The 23,172-nt window shown below is 39.1% G+C and overlaps 1 protein-coding gene across 7 annotated transcripts in view; it reads left to right on the top strand.

The window, feature by feature from the left end:
* The window catches only part of LOC110990341 (1-phosphatidylinositol 4,5-bisphosphate phosphodiesterase delta-4-like), a 43,143-nt gene extending 20,190 nt beyond the window's left edge, over positions 1-22,953 (top strand). For 5 of the 7 annotated variants that reach the window (XM_087133907.1, XM_087133905.1, XM_087133908.1 and 2 more), the window contains 17 exons: positions 2,590-2,656; positions 4,309-4,402; positions 6,276-6,393; positions 7,413-7,498; positions 8,321-8,441; positions 8,833-8,918; positions 9,064-9,146; positions 9,721-9,852; positions 10,771-10,791; positions 11,701-11,778; positions 13,586-13,676; positions 14,876-15,055; positions 15,808-15,915; positions 17,169-17,230; positions 17,727-17,847; positions 18,538-18,684; positions 19,193-22,953. In XM_087133907.1, coding sequence (XP_086990033.1) covers positions 2,590-2,656; positions 4,309-4,402; positions 6,276-6,393; positions 7,413-7,498; positions 8,321-8,441; positions 8,833-8,918; positions 9,064-9,146; positions 9,721-9,852; positions 10,771-10,791; positions 11,701-11,778; positions 13,586-13,676; positions 14,876-15,055; positions 15,808-15,915; positions 17,169-17,230; positions 17,727-17,847; positions 18,538-18,684; positions 19,193-19,281 — 1,684 coding nt within the window. In that variant the 3' untranslated portion in view covers positions 19,282-22,953. The remainder of the gene's footprint in view (positions 1-2,589; positions 2,657-4,308; positions 4,403-6,275; positions 6,394-7,412; positions 7,499-8,320; positions 8,442-8,832; positions 8,919-9,063; positions 9,147-9,720; positions 9,853-10,770; positions 10,792-11,700; positions 11,779-13,585; positions 13,677-14,875; positions 15,056-15,807; positions 15,916-17,168; positions 17,231-17,726; positions 17,848-18,537; positions 18,685-19,192) is intronic. The other 2 variants (XM_022255309.2, XM_087133906.1) reach the window with 2 other exon arrangements.
* The last annotated feature ends 219 nt before the right edge of the window (positions 22,954-23,172 follow it).

Below are 23,172 nucleotides of genomic sequence, written 5' to 3' on the forward strand. Positions count from 1 at the left end.
ACCTGATTGCTCGGGATTTAACAGATATCAATTACTTAGAGTTGCCAACTGCGTTTTAACACCGACAGTTGACGTCCGTCATTTGGCCTCTATTCTTAGGTTGGACCTGGTGAAAGAAAAAAGATTTCTTGATTCCTAGTCATCAGTCTGTGGATTAATAAGAAATAAAATTACATGGACATTAAAATTAAAACAAAGCCTAACAAGTTGAGCCTTAACATAATTTGCCGCAAAAAGTGCGCTAGTAAACCGACAGAGAGTGGGAAAACCATAACCCTAACATGCTTGATAATCTATGAAATGGCTTACATACAGTACCCGCTCTAGTAGGCACGAGGTCATAAGTTCAAATCACACCCAAGTTAGCTTTTTTTCCCCCCAGCATAGAGAAAGCTTAAAAGAACAGTATAATCCTTCTTTCAAAGAAAAACAACTCAACTCCTAAGAGTAGCAGGGTCTTATTATTTGAAATGCGCCCCTAAATCCCTCACAAACAAGGCAGAATTCCGCAGAGTGTTTAACCCCAAGAAACACACCATATTCCTGCTTCCCTTGCTTTGATGGCATGCAAGCAGTTAATGTCATCGGACACGTCTGGTCAGTCATGCTTGAATAAACGATTGAATTGAAATTACTTTCCTAGCTGAGTGTGTAGGCTGGGGTATCCATGTGTAAACCATCTAAAGTACTTATATAGAATAAACAGAGGCTGGGTATGGAGTATGAAAACATTTTAGATATTAAAAAGAAAATACCATACCATACCATGCCATACCATAAGATATAGAATCCCATAGCTTCTGTCCAAAAGCACTTTTTGATAAATATAAAATTTCATGAAAATGGCAGTTGGCATTCTCTTTATAACAGTGCTCACGTTTAATGATTTTTTGGGGTTACAGGTACATGAACGTGCAAGTCAGTTGAGTAAATTTGTTCCAGAAACAAGCAAGGAAGACAGCCATCTAATATTCATGATTTCATTACAGATAAAACACGACTTCTTGTCTTGTCATAAGACTTCTTGTCAGCAACTTTTAAAAATGTATTTGAATAATCTAACATGAGGTTATCATAAATGTCAAATTAACATGAAAAGTGTTGTTATGAAAGTAACGGCTGTCAGTAAAGATGGGCATGTGGAAGATTTTAACAGAAGCTGTTAAAGAGTGTTAAAACTGTTTTCACAATTACCTCAACTCGAACAAAGCTCCCTCATTTTAATGGACAGGCTCTTGCATTTTGCGAGATTGAGTAAGTTGTTTAAATCCAGTCTTGGGAGTGGTCACTCAAAAGTCAACGGCAAGGAAGCACGCTGTTATTGATCTCTGACATCTCAGAGATCACTAACTCAGTAAAGGCATCTGATTGTGCTCTGTGAATTGATCAGTTGAAGGAGTCAGGGAACTAGCCTGACAGAGAGGCTGACTCCTTAGCCATTAGTGGAGTGGGCCATGTCATCTTCAGAAACATGCATACCTTGAAAAGCTCATTTCTTGTCTTAGAATTGCCATACCTCCAGCAAATTCATCAGCAATGCATATAACCTGATCATCAGTACCATTCACACAGTTTGGCTTACATGCTTCACAGTTTACTTGTAGGATGTCCTTCTGGTGTGGGAATGACACATGTACATGTAGTCTGCACAGCACTGTACATGCACTCATTTCACATAAATGCAACAGGTTTCTCCATGATCAGAGGAGTTTATGCTGCAAAGTACGTTGTAATTGCAATGCAGCTTACATTTCTTGTAGGTACATGTAGCTATGCACTTACTTCAGCACTTATTTACGTAGAAGTTACCACAATATTTGTTTCTGTAAGTTTCTGTAATGTTTAACGTGAAAAAACAACAAAAAAACAGGGAACTCTCAGAAAGTAAAAATTGTTCTTTTCTAGAGGGGAAAGAATTAGTACTCGTTTGTAAAAGTTTTTTCTCTTCAGTGAAAGGCTAGTGACTGAAATCTATAGGCCCAACTTCATTTTGTGCAGAAGATTTGTACATGTACTTGTGTCATATGTACATGTAGCTCTAAAACTGTAAAAAACTTCATCAGGGAGGGCATTTTGAGGTTCTGCAGCATGCATGCCTGCATCTGTTCATCTCTGGTGTGTGTATATCAACAACAGTTCAAATTTTATACTTAAAGTGTGAGCCCTTGTACTGGGGATGCTGATGCAAAGGGTCCAGTTTCCAAGGAATGTGCTTCTAGATGAATACAATGAGAGGGGATTTGCTCGGACAGGAATACTGCCAACATTTGTCAATTTTTCAATCAGATTTTCGATCAGACATGTACCAAAAGATCACGATCCGGATCACATCAAGTGAGATGCACCCAAGCATGGAGATTGACGTACAGTTAGCTAGCATTTGTCTGTTTGCATTTCACAGCCAAAGGATGTGTTAGCAGGCCCTTTTAAGTCAGCCCAAGAGTCACAAGCAATGTCCTAGATGTTATGGATGCCTATTCATGTACTACACCATGGGGAACCTGAAAACATTCACTCCATGTAATTAGTGCTGAGATGAACCCTTAATTTTCTGTCATTCACCATTGTTTGATGTCTGTGCGTTGATAGGTACTCGGGTGAAGATGATTACTGGACCTTGCAGGAGTTTGTGGAGTTCATGCATGAAGAGATGAAGGTATGTGTTATATGATACTGAAAGCCATGGATAATTCATTAACAGTTAACAGGTGCAGATGGTAATTTGATAACTGGGATGTCAAAGAGGTGCTTAGTGGAAAGTAATGCTAAGCAGATTTCTAGCTCTGTTGAGCCAAATTCAGCTGGAAACTGCTTACAAGCTGTACACATTGTTATACTCAAGCACCTCCTTACTTGTTCACACAGTCAGACTAATCTCCCTGGCACAATTTCACAGAGGTACCAAGTACTCCAATCTACAAGGTATACATGGCATTTGTTTAGCAAAACAGGTTATAGATTGACCACACCAGTGAACTTCTTCAGCAATACTCTTTGCTTAGCCTTTTTTTGAAATTGGGCACTGGTCTAAAGAGAGGATCCTCTCTATAAACAGTTGGAAGACCAGAGCCCAATTCAATTGTCCTCAAAGCTTCTTAAACTCCATTGCCCTTTATGCATGTAGTCTGATTGGTCTAATTCTCTAGTGTACATGCTTACCCAATGAATGCAGTTCCATAGAACTGCACAGGAGAAAAAAAATTGGTGAGCAGTTTTACAAGCTTAGCAAAGATGAGCAGAGGGTCAGTTGTAGGTAGTATACATCTAATGGCATTTTGACCAGTACCCTGTTTTTGCTTAGCAAATGATTTTTATGCCTAGCAGATTTGTGGCTGTGGCAACTGCTTGAAATTAGGCCCTGTTGAAGATGTAACTAAGTTGACCTCAATGCAGAGGTTACAAGGACAATGGTTGCTAGCTATTCTTTGTCACTGTTTGTAAATGAGATAGTCAGGCAGTGCTAAAGCTAAAGAGTGGTTGGTCAGATCACTGGAATACAGGCTTGCTTTATGCAACTTGTAGTTCTCTCTTACTTTCCTAAGGGCATGTTGTAGCATTGGTTTTGATCAGACTGAAATAGTCAGACTGCATTGTATGCACTTGCTTTGCAGGAGTTAAATTGGGTGGCTTCAGGCCACAAAAGAAGTTTTGTAACAGTTAAAAATTATTGTCAGCACTTGGTAGCTTGCAAGCGTAGATAAAGATTTTCATATGAAAAAAATGACATTTGTGATGATCCTGAGAAGTGGCCCAGACATCAGACTGTGTACACAAAGCTTGTTACACTGTGTATCATGTAGTTGAAGTCAGAGTCATTAAAACAAGGTGAATGATGGTTTCAAAATAACAAAATCCAGTTTAAAAAATCTGGCAAGTGCATTGTACTCACTACAGGTTTAGCCAAAATTTTTTTTTTGTAAGATTGTTAACTTCATTTTCTGCTGAAGTGGGAGATCTTGACCCTTGAAGCCTCAGAAGAAGGAAGCTGAGGAATGTAGTCAGATGTAATTTATGAATGATATTCAGTTGTTGAAACATCGTGTCAATCTGCAGGTTATGTTCGTACATACCTTACATGGTCCGGTTTGAACCCTTTTTTTTTACATGTTAACTTGTAAAGATCCAATTCAGTCTTCTGAGACTGATTTTTAACAGTCATTAAGCGTTGTCTTATTTACTTTTTTTAAGTCTTAATTCTGTGAAACTTACCAGCGGAAACTATTTTGAAATGTTTAATTCTTGCAGTTGTTAAATTGGCACGTTTTTCTTGTTTCTGTTTCCTGTTACATGTACCTGTGATCTGTTCAGCGGCTTCAAGTCAAGCCACAATGGTGCAAAGAGATTATCCAGAAATATGAGCCGTCAGAGGAATGCAAGAAACGTGACATTCTCAGCTTTGATGGTATGTGTACATGTGCTTTCTAGTCTGTTGGTACACACTTGGTGCAAGGTTCTTCATTGAGCACCGGACACACATACTGGCAACTTATTCTGCATGTTTTCACATGCCTGCTAGAACAATTCCACTGGCTTGCGAGGATGGGCTTGGAACCCTCATCCTCCTGAGTAGACACCTTTAACTAATCACATCTGACTGAGACTTTGGTGCAGGGAATCAGTGATGCATGTAGATGGTGAAACTTTGCAGCGGGTTGGTGAATTTGGAATTATGAAAAAGTGTGGTGAGGAGTCGGACGTTATGTGTGTGTATGATATTCAGTTGGACTCCACCTGAAGTGAATTCAGAAACAGTTCTGAGTGGGTAAAGTTCACTTGGATTCAGCATGGGGACATTGTTGATGCTTAAATCTTTGAGTGGTTGTTTCTGTCTGAAGAGCTTTTCAGACAGAACGCTTATCTGCATGAACCTACTGTAGTTATTTTTAGTGTTACATATGTTGAATAATTACCGTGCACTGTCGTGTAGACCAGCTGTATATATTGAAGGATATACATGGATGTGTTGCATTGCTTTGTTGGCAAGTTTTCGTTTCAGTTTTACACATAGCCCACAAGTCTTTATTTGTACCTAAGGCACTTTCCTGGTTGGAAGTAATTCATGTTTTTGAAAGACAAATTTCCAGATTTTCAGAGCAAGGATTGCTACTTGTTTTGTGTATGTGAGCTACCTTAGTTGTAGATCATGTGATTCAAGACAGCTACATCTTCTGCTCTTGTTACTGAGTGCATATCCTTTAGTGTTGATTGATTTCATTGATGCAACTTGTATGTGGACTTGGATGTTGCATGTAGGTCAGTTAGCGGTTGTGGTACGTTGGTTTTGTAGTTGTACGCTTATGCGGGACTGCTTTGAAAGAAAGTTCTGACTCTTCCCTTGAAAGAAATCCTCGGATATATGTTTGGTCAAGTTTTTGTGAATGCGCTTGGAAGATGTACATGTATTTTGAGTGGTTTCTGTGTCAAAGCAGTACTGTTTGCCATCTCAAATTAAAAAAAGGTGGAAAGCCTTGCTCTCATTTTAAGATTGATTCTCCTCAAAGTTTGATAGCACTTGCAATCACCCATCCATAAATAACTAAAATAAACTAAAATAATGACTAAAAGGTATAATAATTGCACCAAAGAATGCTCCTTTCTGAGCAACAAAGAAAAGTCTATTTAATTACAGGTTTTGCCCTAACCTTGACCTAACCTAACCTGATATTATAAAAACTGCATACTCAGTGCTAGTCTGAGAGCTTGCAAAAAAATTCACAAGCTTACTCGAGTGGGACTTAAACCCACGACCTCCTGCTTACTAGTGCAGATGTCTTAACCACTTGACCACCGAGCTTGCTGGGGTTAGCTGGCCAGTCCGAGTCAGATGCAGCAGCGGGTACCACAGACTAGTTTCAAGATGCATTTCGCGTTGGGGAGATGTTAATTTTCATTTTTCGCAAGCTCTCGGACAAGCACTGAGTATACAGTGTTTGTAAATAAGGGCAAAACCTGTCATTAAGATTACATGTAATATCTCTGTATCTACGCAAAGTACACCTTTAAAAAAGAAAATCTGTCAATTATTCGTCATGCACACAGGCAAATGTCTTTGTACGAGAGTAATGTGGCCAGCTTAATAAGATACTTCCCACGGTTGTTCTGTTCACCGTAGTCACCTCATTATGCAGTGGTTATCACAATTTTAATCAATGGTAGAACTATTTAAAGAATGGATGGCCGTCACACAACACTTTTTTGTTTTATTTTAAGAACTTTGTAGTCTGGTGCCTTTCCTCTTTGCACATTCTTTTCACTCACGCTCGCTGTGCACACAGGGTTCCAGTTGTTCATGAAGGGCCCCAACGGTTTGCTCTTCAACCCGTTTCACTCCACCATCTATCAAGATATGAAGCAGCCCTTGTGTCACTATTTCATCAACTCTTCGCACAACACGTGAGCATGCATGTTCTTGTAACAAGGATTTTTCACCCTAAGTTGGAAGGCTCACAGCCTAAGCCTCAAGTCCAAGACCTGTGTATGTGCGTTCCTTCACTAATCCCTGAAAGAGTTTAGGCAAGGCACTACTCTGATTGGCCTTAAAAGGTCCTGTGTGATGAGCATTCTTAGACTAACATTTTGTGCAACTCTCTAAAAAGCATTTGACATCCCTTTTTTGGTTAATTGTGTTGAAAAGTGCACTTTTTAGCCATTTCAAATTTTAACCAAAAATAACATAATAACATATACGACCTTTAAGCATAAATATGTATAGAAAGGCCATCTGCCAACTTATTGAATGGGTTTCACATGTACTTACATGTATTGTGAAGGAATGCACATGCCTTTTCAAATTTATTCCCAATCAAAATGTTGCCCAGAATGGGTGACATAAACCAGGAATAAGATCGCACAAGGTATGCTGGCAGCAGGATTGTACCCAAGGTATGAAGTACATGTAGCCCAAATGATACCTGGCACAACCTCCTTCCCCCTCCCCTGCCCCCGCCCCCTCCCCCCCAGCAGAAGCATGCAGTTTACTTCGTCCTTCCAGAAATGATATGCAAATTTTTTTTTTCATTTTGCCCAAGTCCAGAAGGATGGAGAGGCAACACTGCAATGATTCCCAGATTTGATAGAATCACAGTTATTGTATGAATGGCATCTGTATTCACTGAAAACAGATATATACATGTTATTACGTTGAAGTGCTCTAGAAAGTTTGAAAAAGGAAAAAGCAATGTTGTCATTTGTACTGGAAAATGTACTTCCAAACTGAAACCCGACTGTCTACAAATGCACCCTTAAAATGTGTGTTTATTCCTGTTCTTGCAATGTTTTTAATGAGCAGTTAGTCCTCCCAGACTCTACTGTGACTAGACCCCAAAACTTCAATCTTTAAGACGAGGCAGAAGGGTGTATCAGCCTCAGAAACTGTGTGATTTGGGCTTTTTTTCTGTCTTCATGTACGGTAGCTATTTGATGAAAGACCAGTTGCGAGGACCTAGCAGCACCGAGGCCTATGTCCGAGCCTTGCAAAGAGGCTGCAGATGCGTAGAGTGTGAGTATAGAGCTTGGCGCTCTCCAAAAAAAAAAAAAATTAATGACAACCAACATTCTGTGCTCTAGAGAAATATTTTGTACTGTAATATGCATCACCATTTTGGCTTTGTATAAGTATGTTGTTAAACTGATCAGTCAGCGTGGTAATTTTATACCTACATGTATGGCTGCGGGTCAAGACTTCCACAGCCAAAACATCATCTATCTGTATGTCTAGTATCCTTTGTTTAGACTTTCAGGATTCCAGGCGGCAAATGTTCAATCAAATCCACAATTTTAGCTTGGTGCACAATTTCTACAGCCATTTTATTTTTTGATGCAGTGCTAAGTACAATTTTTTCCAGAGAACATCTCAGTATTGTAGATGAAGTTCAAAGTAGTTGTTATTTGGCAAATATGGCGACTGATAATTGAAAGCCTGTATTTTTGCCTGTTATATTTTGTACAGTTCTCGTGATGATCGGTTTTCAGAAGTGTAGTATGCTCGATATGATAGCCAGAGGTTTGTGTAGGTTTGAACGGCAAACATTACAATACCCCATTCCTGCACACTACAGTCAATGTCACGTGCGGATGTGCCTAACTCTGAAATAAAAATTACTTCTCCTGTGATTCATGAGAGGGCAAGCCTTTTTTATTTTTGTTTCGTTCTTCCAACACAGGATGTATTTTGCATTGGGACTTCCTGTACCACAAAAATATGTGCTGGCGTGATGCACACACAATTGCAGTGCCCCCCTTGGCTACAGAGAGACATTGTAATTAAATTTGTAGTCTTCAGCCATTTCCTATTTCCGTTTCCTTCTGATTCCTTTCGCAGTGGATTGCTGGGATGGCTCAGACAAAGAGCCGGTTGTTTATCACGGTCACACCCTCACCTCCAAGATCAAGTTCAAGGATGCAATTGAAGCCATAGAGAAATATGCCTTTGCCACCTCAGAGTAAGCTGCTTCCCTCACCTGTTCTCTGTTTCCATATTAAACAGATTTTTTTAGCAGACCAGTTCATACCTTTGTCCAGATCGTTCCCATCGCTTTGTCTTGAGTGCGGTTATGTATCCTTGGTTGTGTGTTCCAAGTAATTTTAATCACATCCTATTCCGTCATAATATAGTGAAAAGCGCGTATGACCCACTACCTTAAAATTAAACAATTGAAACTCTTTTGAGATTTGCATATTTCCAACGTTTCGAACATCTTGAGAAACTTCACAAATCAGAGGAATGCATCCCACACAGTTGTTGACAGCTGACCTATGACCTTTGAAGTTTGTAATTTTGGGGGCACTTCAGAGCTTAAAATCTTATGTCTTGTGTTCGCTTTTTTGCACTAGATACCCACTGATTTTGTCGCTGGAGAACCATTGTAGCATCGAACAACAGAAGGTCATGGCTCATCACCTCAAGACAACATTTGGCAGTATCCTTTAAACACAAACCGGACGGACAGTTGTCGCTACTTCCTGAAATCTTGTCTTCACTCCAACACTTCTTTTTTCCTTCTTGAACGAAAAGATTTCTCTCAAAGAAGACACCTTTATGTTCCTTGACAGTATATTAATCAGACAAGATTTACATGACGGACATCACCCCTGATCAAAAGGTTCTTCCTTCTCCAGAGGATCTGAAAGGGAGGGTTCTTGTCAAGGTAAGTCAAAGAGACATTGGCCAAAAACAGATATAGAACAATAACTGGTGATTTTGTAATTCGTCCTGTTACTTTGTGCTTATGTGTGCATAATGTGTAATGCTGTCTTTTTTCACAGCAGATTGGGTTTTAAACAACATGGACTGTTTTTCTTTGGGGGGTTGTTTTGTTTTGTTTTTTTACACTGGTCAGAGATGAGAGTTATCTTTTGTTCATGCCCAAACTCACTGTAAAGTTCCTGAGAATTTGACTTGGAGTCGATGTCACATCATCAAGTTCCAGTAAACCACCCGTGAATGAACCAGTTTACTCGTAAGATTGATGGATTCAGCTGGAAGATTCCAATCTGGGCCTTCTGTCAGTGGCAGACAATGGTCCTCTCCATTTATCAGGCAGGCCTTTATCATCAGTTTCTTTTGCATGAGCACCGAGAATGTTGCATTCCATTGGATGGGATGTGAGCCAATCAGAAATGTCCTCAGAAAAGTGCTATTTATCTTAGAAAAATATTGGATTTTTTTAGAGAGAGAGAGGGAGGAGGTTAAATTTGAGAATTGTTTTTGTTTTTAAACAGAACAAAAAGCTGCCCCCTCCTGTGGAGTCTTCCCAGGAAGATGACGGAGACGTGAGTGACGAGGACGAAGCTGCCGAGCTGGAATCCAACGACCCCGACTTCCAAGCCGAAGTGGCCAAGAAGGAGAAGAAGGTTAGCTGAGTGTGGGTTCGGGGATGACCGTAGTGACATAATGGGTTATTTAGTAGCTAGGGGGAAGGGATATGGAGACATTTCTTATTGGTTCATTGGACGAGCGGGCTTTATGTGAACTAGAAAAGGTTAATGGGGTAGCTGAGCCATCTTTTGCATCTGTTGCATTGCAAAGATCTGTCCTTATGTCACTGCTCTGTCCCTCATCTACATGTATCTAAACGGCTGCATTCAAGTCCCCCCTTAGCAAAGTGAGTCATAAGTATCGTTAACCAGAAATAAAGCCGACGATGGGTACAGTACTAAGACTACTGATGTGCTGAGTACTTTACTGAAAAATGGCTTTATTTTTGGTACAGTACTCAGCTCATAAAACAAAGTGTGTTTTAGGTATTGGTAACCAAACTTAAAAGACACTTAGCTATGGGAGGATGCCATGTTTGTTGGTGGTTGATACCTACTACAGGTCACATGCAATTGGTCGCTTATGCTTTTTTACTCATCAACATATGCCATTTCTTAAACTGATTTAGGAATGAATTTAGGTGCCTTCATCTCATTTCTCATACCAAATGGACAATTCAAAATTAAAGGTTAACCAAATATTGGTACTATTTTGGGCTAATTCTTACACATGTATGTAGTCCTTCAAGAACCTTGCTACACGTTTTTCTTCAAAGTTCTCCCAAAAATCAATGAAGTTTTACGCCATCGGGTGTTTGTCATCATTGTGACTATTTTGTTTTACATAATACTTTCACATCAATGAACGTTTTATATTAATAATTTCTATTTTTCTAATCAATACTAAAGATTATTTGAATTGTGACTGCTGACAAAATTGTTTTTTTCCTAACTCTAATGTCACATTACCCTGCTGGTGTCATCTGTCTGCACATCCCATACTTCTTCTGACAGAGTTCGAAGAAAGAGGGACAGGTTTGTGAACTTTCACTAACTTGTTAATTAATCCTATTAATTTTCACACCATTAACATGGGGATAATATTTCACAATCAGATTTTAGGGAAGCAGTAGTTGGTTTAAGGAAACTTGGCGTAACCCTTGAGCCTAGCGTAAGCTTTGTGCGACAAATATGCGGTGTACCTGTGCAGTAGAGTTTTGACTGACCTAATGAAAGGTTCCATAGCTACACTGTATGCACCAATTTAAATGGAATTACATTATTGGGTAAAGTTTCGTGAAATTGCGTGCAGCTGTCTTACCGTTACCGATTTGGCGTTTGACCAAATTCTGTGTTTTATGTACATTCAATCAAAAGATTTTTTTTTTACTTTTTAATGTTTAATACAAGAGAGTAATGAATAGTATAGGAAGAGGCACAGTTGATGTCATGAAACCGTTGTTTTTATTTTCCTTTTTATTATAAAATTAATTGGCTAGCTTAGACAACTTCAATAGTGTAATTCTCATCACACATTCTGAAGTTTTGGCTCAAAACCATTTGTTTAAGTCACTGACAAGGTTAAAATATCAACTACATAATGTTTCTTCACTTTTGCTGTTTCTGACAATTTGCAGAAAAAGAAAGGTTCACACAAGGCCAGTATTTATATGTTTTTAGCCGAAAAAGAATTTTTTTTTTAGTTTTTGGTAAGATCAGTTTCAAATGTCAATACATATGAACTCCAGAGGATTTTTTTACATTTACGTGTTTGCTTATCAGTTCAAATCATGTGTAACTACTAACAAACTTCTTTAGTCTGATTATAAATCACTAATGTTTGTGATTTTGCTTCAGATTCCTTTTTGCTTTTCCTTTTAGCCCAATTTAGCTTAATGCATGCATTAATTTTTAATGTCTTATTTCCTTCTTGTAATGCCAAAGCCCCATGAGAACCATTTAGCATTAGCTTCTTTGGTGGATATGATTTCCACCAAGGATCCCTCTGTCTCCCGCATCGAGGTAAAGTCTTGTCCACGTTTTGCCTCTAGTGTCTTGCCGTTGTAGCATGCGGTACCTGTCGCTCTCTAAGGTACACCTTTTGAGTGTAGGTAGTCACACCCTTGTATGGTGTTCATTTCTTGTGACTCATCTTGATGAACAGCAAAAAATTTGTGTTGGATGTTAAAAGCAGAAATGTTGTGTTCATCATTTGGAAGGGTTGTTCGCTGCTCCAGTAAGCAAGTTATTGTGCTTGCAAGAAATTTTCTTGGAAGGTTGATGATAGCAACTGTAATCTTCATACACACTCTTCACAATTATTGCTTGAGCTCTCTTGTTCATTGTGAAATTTAGATTAGATCCATCGGCACTGAATAATGTGCTCATAATCAGCACTATAAAACAGTACGTTACTCTGTTTGTGAGGCTGCTTTTTTTTAGGCTTCTACTCTTTGTGTAACTTTTCTTTGCAACACGTTTTTGTTGGGGGTTGCTTCTTTTTTTTTTTGGCTTCATGAAGATATTGTGCCTTTAAAAGCAAAAGGTTTTCCTCCAAACCTGTGTTATTATCAGAAAGTTGAAGTTTTTTGCTCAATTCTGATTGGTCAGTGCTGTGTTTATCAAATGTCAGATTTGCTTCTGAATGGAAAATGAAAATGGTCATGACAGATCCAGAAACAAGTTTTGGTTTGTGACATTTTTCAGATGTCGTTTTTAGGGGTGCAAAGATTTACAGTAGAAAAAAAAGCAGTAATGTACATGTAGATGTCTTCTGTAGTGGGCATTTCTAGAGTAGAAATAATCTTGACTCACACTCATGCATATAGCTGCATGTTGCAAGCATCTTTACGCATTTTGTTCCACAATGACACAACATCTAGGAGATTGGTCTGCCAATGAAAAATGCTGAGAAATACCGAACTGAAAGTTTATAACATCAAGTTGCTTCCAAGTAGAAAGTTGAAAAAGCCTTTAGTTCTTTAAACAGGTAATAGGTTCGTAGTTAGTAGGTGGTATGTGGATACATGTGGAGTGTTTTCATGGGGCTTATTATAGTGTTTACTGATTCTGTGTCTCATTATTGTAATGCTGTATTTGAATGTGAGTGGTAATGCTCATGTGATGAATGATCCCAAAGTTGATATAACCACCATGCAGCTGGCCAACTTTATTATTTTGATTAATGTTTGGTAATGAAAGCCAAGGAATCTTCAATAGCATTCATGGCAATGCAGCTGGCAGGCTTGGAAGAAATCAGAAGAGGAAGAAGTGTGCAATTTGGGAGTTGGGAAGAAAACCCCAGATAAATATATCAGGGAAACCCATGGAATCAGGCAGAGACTGGTCCCCCGATCCACCATGTCATTCTGGGTGGGATTCGAACCACTGACCTGACACCTCCTGTGTTGTCGTTCCTTTGACAACTCAGGTAATATTTAGATGATCATTGTGTGGTGTTGTGTTATAGTCAAGCATGCGGTAAGTCATCAGCCAACTATTAACAGTTTGCCCCCTCACAAAGCGTTTTTTCTAATTCAGGAATGAATTTATGTTTGTTTGTGTGTTTGTTGGGTTGTTTGTTGGGTTGTTTGTTGGGTTGTTTGTGTGTTTGTTTGTTTTTGTGTGTGTTTTTTGGGGGTGATCTTGCTTAGTGGACGATCCATCGTATGTCTTGTCAATTTTCCCCAGAATTGATTCTTTAAGAATAACTTACAGTTCTAGTCATGCAGGTACATGTATTTGTATCAATCCAGCATGAAGTCATGCTCAACAAAATTCTTCACTTGTAACCTTAAAAAAGACTTACTGTTGAGGGTTTTTCCCACAGGCTAAGCTGAAACTTGCCAGGGAGATCTCCAACTTGGTCAATGTCTGCAAAAGTGTCCATTTCAAAAGTTTTCCGCATTCAAAGGAAAACCGTAAGTATTTTGAACCTGATCCAGAAGTTTTCAAGATGTTGCAGATTAAATACTGGCAAAATCAAGAAAATTTGAAAACCGCAAGATTTCAGCAGTGACAGGAAAGTGAATGAACATATTCACTGATACAGATTTCCATATTGAAGGCTGTCAGATATCTCATGTTAAGTCAAATTACCCATTTAATAACACCATGAATGACCTGGATGTGATTTCCCTTCAGAAATGCAAAGATGATTTGGGTGGACATGATATTGGAGTGATTTTGGTAGGCATCATCTAAAAATCACATCCAAGTCTGAAATCACATCCAGGATAATGATGTGATACTGGTTATAACACGGCCAGATAGTGGATGTGGTTCTGGAAAGGTGCTAACACGGGATGTGATTTGGGACTTGAGCGACTAAATCCTGAATACTATTTCTCTGATGACTGTGATGTGATTTGAAAACATGCTCAGATCAGGTGGGAAAAGAGTCAACTCACTGTACAAACTGCGATATTTGTCATTGTGGGTATGCCTATTACCAATTCATTTGGAAAGAGTTCCATATATAGACAACACTTCATGCCTCTCTGCACAAACCTACATTATGAGATTTTTCTGAAAAAAAACACTTGCTTTCTCAGCAAATGCTTCAGAATTGTCTCAGTTTTCCATTTTTTATGGCTATTGTAATATTTCAAGGGAGAATTAGTGTTGCCCTTACAGGCCTAAGTAACTCTTCCCATTCATTTGAACCTCTTCAGGAATTTCAGACAAATATGAAGAAAAAGTAAAATTTAAATTACGCATAGCATAAATTGCAAGAAAAAAATGATCAACGGTTGCTCCAGGAAGCTGTAAAATCCACCACAGAGCATCTGTATTTCAAAATTGTCCCAATTTCAAAATTTTGGCCCCACGCCGTATATGCTTCATGATTCGTGCTCGCGATTTCTGGTATTTTCAGCTGATTTTTTATATTCCACTCACACCCCTGGTTGACAAATGTGTGACCAGAATTTTGTGTAGCCAGTGTCATCTCTCTCTTCAATTGAACACAAAGGAAAACTGTTCACTGTGATTTAGGTTTGGTTGAACAGGAAATTCGGCTTTAGTAGGATTGGGTCAGTACAACAGTGGTCCAATGCAGCCTTGAGTTATTTCTCTGTGTAAAACTTAAAGGTGTTACTATCATTTTCCCTTGGTTTAGACAAGTGCAATGAGATGGTTTCCCTTGGGGAGAGCAAGGCCTTTGACCTCGCAAAGAACAGTGGGCAGGAGATGGTCGAGCATAACACTCGCTTTCTGACCAGGATTTACCCTGCCGGCCGGCGGACAAATTCCTCCAATTACAACCCCATGAAGATGTGGACAGTGGGCTCACAGATAGGTACGTGCTCACCAAGGAACACTGGCATTTGTCATGCCTCCCTCTTCCGTGATCTCTTTTGAGAGAAGCTTGAATTCAGATAGCAATTTAGACCAGTCATAAATCGTGCAAAAGTAGCACAGAGCAGCATAATTTTAAGGTGTGTTTTTTTAGGCCTTTAGGTCTCAGCAGTTAGCCAAGAACCCTTGAACACAGTTTTGCCACTTGACTTCAACCCAACAATTTATTTTCAGACAAGACAGTAGAAGACATGTCAATTTCGAGGTTGAACAAATCCTATGGCATTAATGCTGTCTTGTTAATTCCATTGTTGCAGGTGCTCACGGCAGGTGCTTGTTGAGATGAAAATGTCTCTTTTGACTACAGCATTTTGACTGGAAGGCTGAAAACTGTGGGACCTTTTCCAAATTCTCAGCCAGTTTCAGAAACTCACCCTCAGAACAAAATCTAAACCCCCCAAATTCTGGGGTCATTTTGAACAGTTTGATTTTTTTGGACAGAAAATGGAACCTTAATGGGATCTCATGGGGGGGGTGGGGATAAAATCATAAAAAGTGGAGCTTGGAAATAGATGTAGAGAGGAAGCCTGGTATTTGATCCACCGTCCCCGCATTACCAAGGAATTGTTTAGAACAGAAAGCATCACGGCATATTGACCACAATCTCTGGAGAACCTGCCAGGTTTTGCATTTGATTCAAAAGCCAAAATTACCTCTTGAACTTTCTGCACGAAACAATTTGTCTCTTTACAGTTGCCCTCAACTTCCAGACAGCAGGAGACGAGATGGACCTGAACTTAGGAAAGTTCCAACAGAACGGCAACTGTGGCTTCATTCTGAAACCGGTCTTTCTTCGCAAAGGTAAAAAAGTTCAATCTCTGCTACACTTCACATTTGTAGCTGGATGTTTATTAATTTTAGAAGATTCTACCATTATAATTCTGCCTGTGTTTTATTATTTATCTACACTCAGAATGTGTGTGTTTTATTAGACTTAAGACTATCTTCAGTTCAAATTGTTTGCTGTAATCGGTTGTGATGGTCTGTTGTAGTATTCAAGTCCAGTCACAAGTCCCTTCACAAGTCTAGCCACCACAAGTCCTTTCACAAGTCCAGTCACAAGTCCCTTCACAGGTCCAGTCACAAGTCCCATCACAAGTCCAGTCACAAGTCCCTTCACAAGTCCAGTTACAAGTCCCTTCACAGGTCCAGTCACAAGTCCCTTCACAAGTCCAGTTACAAGTCCCTTCACAGGTCCAGTCACAAGTCCCTTCACAGGTCCAGTCACAAGTCCCATCACAAGTCCAGCCACAAGTCCCTTACAAGTCCAGTCAAAAGTCCCTTCACAAGTCCAGTCACAAGTCCCATCACAAGTCCTTTCACAAGTCCCTTCACAGGTCCAGTCACAAGTCCCATCACAAGTCCAGCCACAAGTCCCTTACAAGTCCAGTCACAAGTCCCATCACAAGTCCTTTCAGAAGTCCCTTCACAAGTCCCTTCACAAGTCCAGTCACAAGTCCCTTCACAAGTCCAGTCACAAGTCCAGCCACAAGTCCCTTCACAAGTCCAGTCACAAGTCCCTTCACAAGTCCAGTCACAAGTCCCTTCACAAGTCCAGCCACAAGTCCCTTCACAAGTCCCTTTCACAAGGCCAGTCATAAACAACATTGAACAATGACAAAAAATACTTTTGTCACAGCTCATTTGAATAGCTTGTGAATTGACTTAAGACTAAATGACTTATGATGGACTTATGGATTTGAATACAACACTAATGACGGTGCATAGAATCAGTGCCTGTGTATGATCAATTTTTTTTTAGTTTACCCTAATTCCCCAGAATGTGTGTCAAATCCTATTGAAATGAGAGGGTTTAGCTTTGTTAGGATCCCCAAGCACATATCTGAGAACAGGAAGAAAGAAAATGCAAGAAATTCCACGACTACAAACAGAGATAAAGGCAAATATACCTTGATGAATAATCGGGAGTAGTGGGCATGGTTTCCCATGTGCACGTACAAGCAAGGGTGAGAGTGTTTGGTATTTCACTGTGAGTGTTACAATTCTGCTGTTTGTACATCTCACTCGTCATGGATTGTTAATTCTGTTTGCAGCTAACATGCAGTTCAACCCAGACAGCCCAGGTGACCAGTACACCCAGAAACTGACACTGAGGGTGAGAAACAAAGCCTCTTCGAAATTCACCAGGAGAGTTTGGGGGGGATTTTGTAGGATTGAGGAAGGTAGAGCCCTGCCGCTGTTACTGTACAGGGGACTTTATCCCTTTTCTGTAGGAAGGTTGAAGTACCTGTACATAGAATGTGCCATGTTTCCCGCACAGTGGTGAGTTTTGAGCCATTTATGATGATTCATCATATGACAGTGCGAATGGAGTCGATATAACTAACAAGTTATTTGACATGCTTTGTACTTGTAACAGTGTTGCTACCTTATTTTGCAATTCAAATGTTGGTCAACTTACAACTTATTTATTTCTTTGAATCTAATCACCCCTGGAATTACATCGACCCTTGTGGCCTTGTGTTTTAGCTCTACTCGGAAAATCCCACTTGAACATTCTGATTGGCACTTTTCCAGATTAAACGAGAGCCACATACCATGTTGAAGGAGTATGTCAGAGAAAGTTGTGTTGTGTTGCAATTTGCTTTCAGATCATCAGTGGTCAGCAGCTGCCAAAACCATCCCGTGAGGTCATTGACCCCTACGTCAAGGTCACCGTCCTGGATGTGAATGCTGAGTACGAGGCCAAGACTAACACGGTGGAAGACAACGGTTAGTCTCAGAAAGGACATCCATTGCTTATCAAAGGAGCCTCAGATCAGAAGCTTTTTGATAAACAGAGAAAGCATGATAACACGGGTGTCCTATCTTAAACTCTGAGCACTTTGCTATCATGCAGCTACTGTCTATCCCAAACTTTGAAGAGTTTTCAAAGTTTTCAGAAACCTGAATTGAAAGTTACCCAAAGACTCGAGTAACCGAACTATAATATTAGAGTCATATTATTTACTTTTTAAAGTTAATTCAGTTCCAATCAGTTCAATACTATGCAACACGATTCTGTTCAGTTCCGTTCAGTGACGAGATAACTATAAGGGTAAAGAAAGAAGTGTGGAGGTCACTTCATTAAAAGCAAAAGTTTGCTGAGGCCCTTCGGTGAAATGATTATAATTGTACTTGTCTAAAGTTGATAGAGTTGCAAAACAAAGGCCATGTTCAAATATCTTGGCTGCGGCTTGATATACATGACTCTATTGGAAATGGCTTCCACCCAGAAATGTAAATATTATTCAGCAGTGAACCAGTTAATCGCAATACAACTTACTGAGCATTTTGGCCGGTAACCTTTTTTTTTTTTTTTTTGATAAAGGTATGTTTCTGTGTTTAGTGATTTCTGTTGGGTCAACTTTATATCCAGTAAACTGTGATCAGATTTTAGGATGCTCATTTTTTCTTCGCCAGGCTTCAACCCGGAGTGGAACCACACCATGGAGTTTGAAATCAAGTCGCCTGAACTCGCCATGCTGCGATTTGTTGTCTATGATCAGGACCGACTGAAGGATGATTTCATTGCCCAGTACACCATTCCAATCGCTAGCATCCAACTAGGTGAGGACACACCTACAACCCTCCCTTGATACCGTTATTGATTTGCAAATGTGCATAGCGGGTACTTGTTCCAATGACCATTCTCTCTTCTGTGTTTGTTTCCTTTTTATGAACTCTCTTTATTTGGTGTAGTTTGCTGTTGCTGAAACCAATTACTACACCAGAGGTACACTGACAGCCACATTCTGGTCTTTTGGACTTGCCCAGTGGTACTGCAGTAACATGGCCTTACCAACATCAGCCGACACTTATCACTAATGTGTGAAAATAAGGACAGTCTAAGTGTCCCCCCCACAAAACAACTCAATGTGAGCAACGGAAGAGTTGGTACTTGTTATAGGGCTGATTTTAGAATAATTAATTGGTGCATTTTCATAGGGTGCCAGTGTATATATTCCAAGATATATAACTTTCTCTTGGCTATGTTTTTTTGATGTAATGGTTGAGCAGTTCAATATATCCGTTTCTTTCTCTCTTTTGGTTTTCTATTTCTTTTGTGGTCGTCTAGGTTACCACCATGTCCCTCTGTTCTCCCAGGAGGGAGATGATCTGGATCCGGCTACGCTGTTTGTCCACACACTCATGTCATCGCCGTAGACTAACCCTGGTTAGCGGAACAAGTTAGTAGGAAGTGAACTGGGGTTACAGGGTTGAACTGAGACATCTATTACAGGTTTTTATCCCAAGTATAATCATAAGCAATTTGGTCACACTGCCCAGACTGGCGATCTGTGTTTCAGTAGGTTTTTTGTTTTTGTTTATTTATTTATTTATTTTTTTTTAATCTGAACAATACCACGATTGGAATGTCACAACAGAAGTGATGTCCACTTTTACGGTGCACAGACTGATGAAGCATGTATGCGCAAACACTCCTGTTATCCGTGTTCAGTTTTAGGCATCTGCATACAAGCATTAGAAATTCCAAGAGAAAGATTGAACAAACACGTAACTGGTCTCACTTTTGCTTTTGTGAATGGGAAATGTCCAGTTTAGGTGTTGCTTAGATCTTTGTGGTTTGTCATTGTTTTTAACCAGTTTCAACTGGTAGTCTAAAATTTAACCAGGGTTAAAGTATTGTTTCAGGAAGTCTTATGTGTTTCTGGTTGTCCCTCTGTTGAAATGACCTGAAGAAGTTTTAAAACTTTTTATAAAACTAGTTTTAGGACTTTTTGGTGGTTTTTAGTGAAGCATTGTGAAAAGAGCATTTACTGCAAAACACAACAAATGGCAGAGGCCAGTCTGGTAATGGAATAAAGTTAGGGTTTTTGGTGTTTTTATAATAAACAAATGATATTTGTATTAATCGAAACGAAACATTGAAGATTTTTAAAGGAGTAAGGTTCCTATGACAATTTGTAATCGTTATATTTTCTTCTCTTTTTAAGAACAAAAATCAGGTGAAATACGGAACTACTTGTAAGTAATCAGCATTTTTTTATTACACATTCCATCACAATAGAAAATGTTATTTTCTTAAGAAATAATTGTTGAGTGTCCTGTTACATGTTTGTACACGTACATGCATGTGGGCATGATGATTTGAAAAGTATGTTAGCCTGTGTCCAAAAGACTAGGCCGTGGCCCAAGTAGCACGTTGCCTCTATGGGTAATGGATGTAGCTACTAGGCAATGGCTTTCAGTGGAGTTTGCATTACTGTTTGCCTTAGCCAAATAATTGGCACATGGTCCTTGGCCATTTTCCAATACTCAACTTCGGCTCCGTCTCAGGCTTCACCTGTTTTTTAACTAGCTGATTTTGAAGCTGTAAGCACAGTAATTAGTCTAATAGTGCCACAAAACATCAAATAAGATGCAAGAGAGCCAGAAGTTACAGTAATCCAATGTGATTTAAACGCTTCAGGCCGCAATCGGGGATTGGTTTTGGGAACAAAGCCTGAGACGGAGCCCAAGTCGAGTATTGGAAAAGGGCCATAGACTCTGCTAAGTTTGTGAACAAATCTACTGTAGTCTGGTGATACAAAAACATGTATTGGATTCATTTCCATCATTGATCTGTGAAGTTAAGGTACCAGACACCACAGAGGATAATTTCAGTTGCATTCCCACGTATTGTAATGGTAAAGACGTGCTTCTTATCTTCATTCTTTTCAGAGATCTGAAGAAGCTTTTGACAGCAAGTAAAGTCACTTTCTTTTTATGATTCATCAAGCATTTGATATTCCACAGTAGGCAGTAAATAACAATCACTTACTGTACTTGCAATTGTGATGTGATGATCTCTCTTTCCCATGAGGCTCTGTAAGTTTATTCCAGTTTTTTACCCATTTTTGTACCTTGCAACTTTTTAATTGTCTTTTTGAACTCTTTCCACTTTGTTCTGCAACTCTTATCCATCATCCAATCATGTCTTAAACATAAGCTTTCCCTTATGTGTTATGTAAACTAATGCCTCCTGTGGTTTTCCCACCAAATTTTAATCAAAACAAAAAGGAAGAGCTTATTGAAGAAACATGGCTGACTGGAACTAAACACGTTTCCCTTTTTAAGGGATCTTATCCCTCCTATGTTTTATTTGTGAATGAATTGTCCCAATATCTGTTATAATTCTGTGAAAAAAAATTGTGAAGTATTCAAGATTGGATCTCTGATGACAAAAACAGAGAAATGCAAGTAAATCTACAAATTATTTTTGAATACTGAGAATTTTAAAAAGAGTTAAATAAAAAAGACCTTTTAATATTGTACTTATATAGCAGTAGAAACATTTAAAGTAGGGTGAGTTTGTTAGAATTAGCTTCGTCCTAGAATTTTGAGTCCGGTGGCAATAATACAATTGTGCTGTCTTAATGTGATGTATTTGAAAGCTTTTGCTTACTTTGTAAATTGGGGCTATATAATCATGTCTTAAAGAAGATTGGCTTACAGAGGTTGGATTACGGTGAAAGTGGTTGTACTCAAAACACCAGGCATGTCTACATGCCCAGTATTTTGAGTACAGGGTATATTGAGACCTTGAGGTTTGTAGCTGAAACCGTCTATTTTAGTGGTGGTGTAGACTTGCTGAACAAAGATGTAACTAAACACACGCCCTCGGGGTAGACAGGGCACTGACTAAACATGGAAAGTCTTGCTTCAAAGTCAGAAAAGGTGTCCCCCTTTCCCAAGTGGGGGGGGGGGTAGAAACTTGATTACTTTGCATGGGGTTTCATGACCTGTTGAAGTGGAAAGACTGTGCCATTGAGTTTCTGCTCAGTGGAGGATATTAGAGGACTCTTGAGCATCTCTTGAAATACTTTTCTGGAAATTTGGAATAGTGAAAAGAAACAAGCAACCATTGGCTAATTTTTGTTATTCGTAAGTGCCGAACTTTAAATTGGTTATTAGTATATTCTGTGCAAGAGTGGTGGAATTTTTTTTGCATGAGCTTATATAACTATCAAAGTATTAATATGTATATGATATTAATGTATGGAATTGAAATGAACAAATTATTATGAACAAATCAAAAGAATGTCACACAACTTGTATGAAATTTGGAAGATGATGCCGCACTCACTTATGAAATTTTTACTCCGTCATGGAAGCCTTCGGAGCAATATTGGCATTATTTGAAAAATATTGTTTTGGGTTTTTTTTTGTTATATTTTCTTCCCTGTTCAGGGAATTCAGACCTCAATGTACATGTATTTAACTACCGATTGGGTCATTTTATGCTCGTGGACTCCTCAAGATACACGAAAAAAAAAAACCTTCCAGTTCTTTGTTATCCAGTATTCTGTGCCTTAAAATAAACTAAAAGTTTAGAGTGCAACCGTATCAACCAAAAACAGGAAGGGGATTTCTTTAAACAATTTGCTCAGTTTGACATAAAATGGCCCACTTTCTGAACTTGGTAACAAGTGTCTCAACCAAGGGCATGGGGAATCCGGTCCGTGTGACGTCACCTCAGTTTAAACCACGCCCACTGCACATGCACTGCATATAGAGTTACATGCATTGATCGACGTTAACGTGGAACCATGGAACCGGAAATTAATGCGCAACTTTGGTGATGGTCGAATGGAAGCCTGCACATTGTGGCGCGTCTGCCTTTGTGACAAAGTCACTTATGAACCGGATACAAAACAAGAGCATTGCTATAAATGATATACCTCTTGCAGTATTTGATCCCACATTTGTGCCTTAATCTTCTAGCCTGGATGAAATCAACTTCCACATGGATTTTTAGTTGGAGACATTTGGATGTATTTCCGACTTATAAACTGCATGAATAAACATTAAAGTAAATTTGCAATCATAATGAAATTAAGGTGTAATCCTCATTCTGTTTGTAGGTGTGTGTGTGTGTGTGTTTGAAATATTAAATGTTTTATCTTCAAGCAATTTTCAGGGAGGGTTTTTTTTTGGGGGGGGGCAATATCAGTAAATCAATCAGAGATTACCTTGAGATTGTATTACTGTCAGATATGAAAAAGCTGCATTGGGCCGATATTACTAAAATTAATGCCCTTTTTCCAAACTATT

This window comes from Acanthaster planci, linkage group LG03, assembly GCF_054643075.1.
Source record: "Acanthaster planci isolate LZ-2023a linkage group LG03, COTS_SCS, whole genome shotgun sequence".
Taxonomy (NCBI): domain Eukaryota; kingdom Metazoa; phylum Echinodermata; class Asteroidea; order Valvatida; family Acanthasteridae; genus Acanthaster; species Acanthaster planci.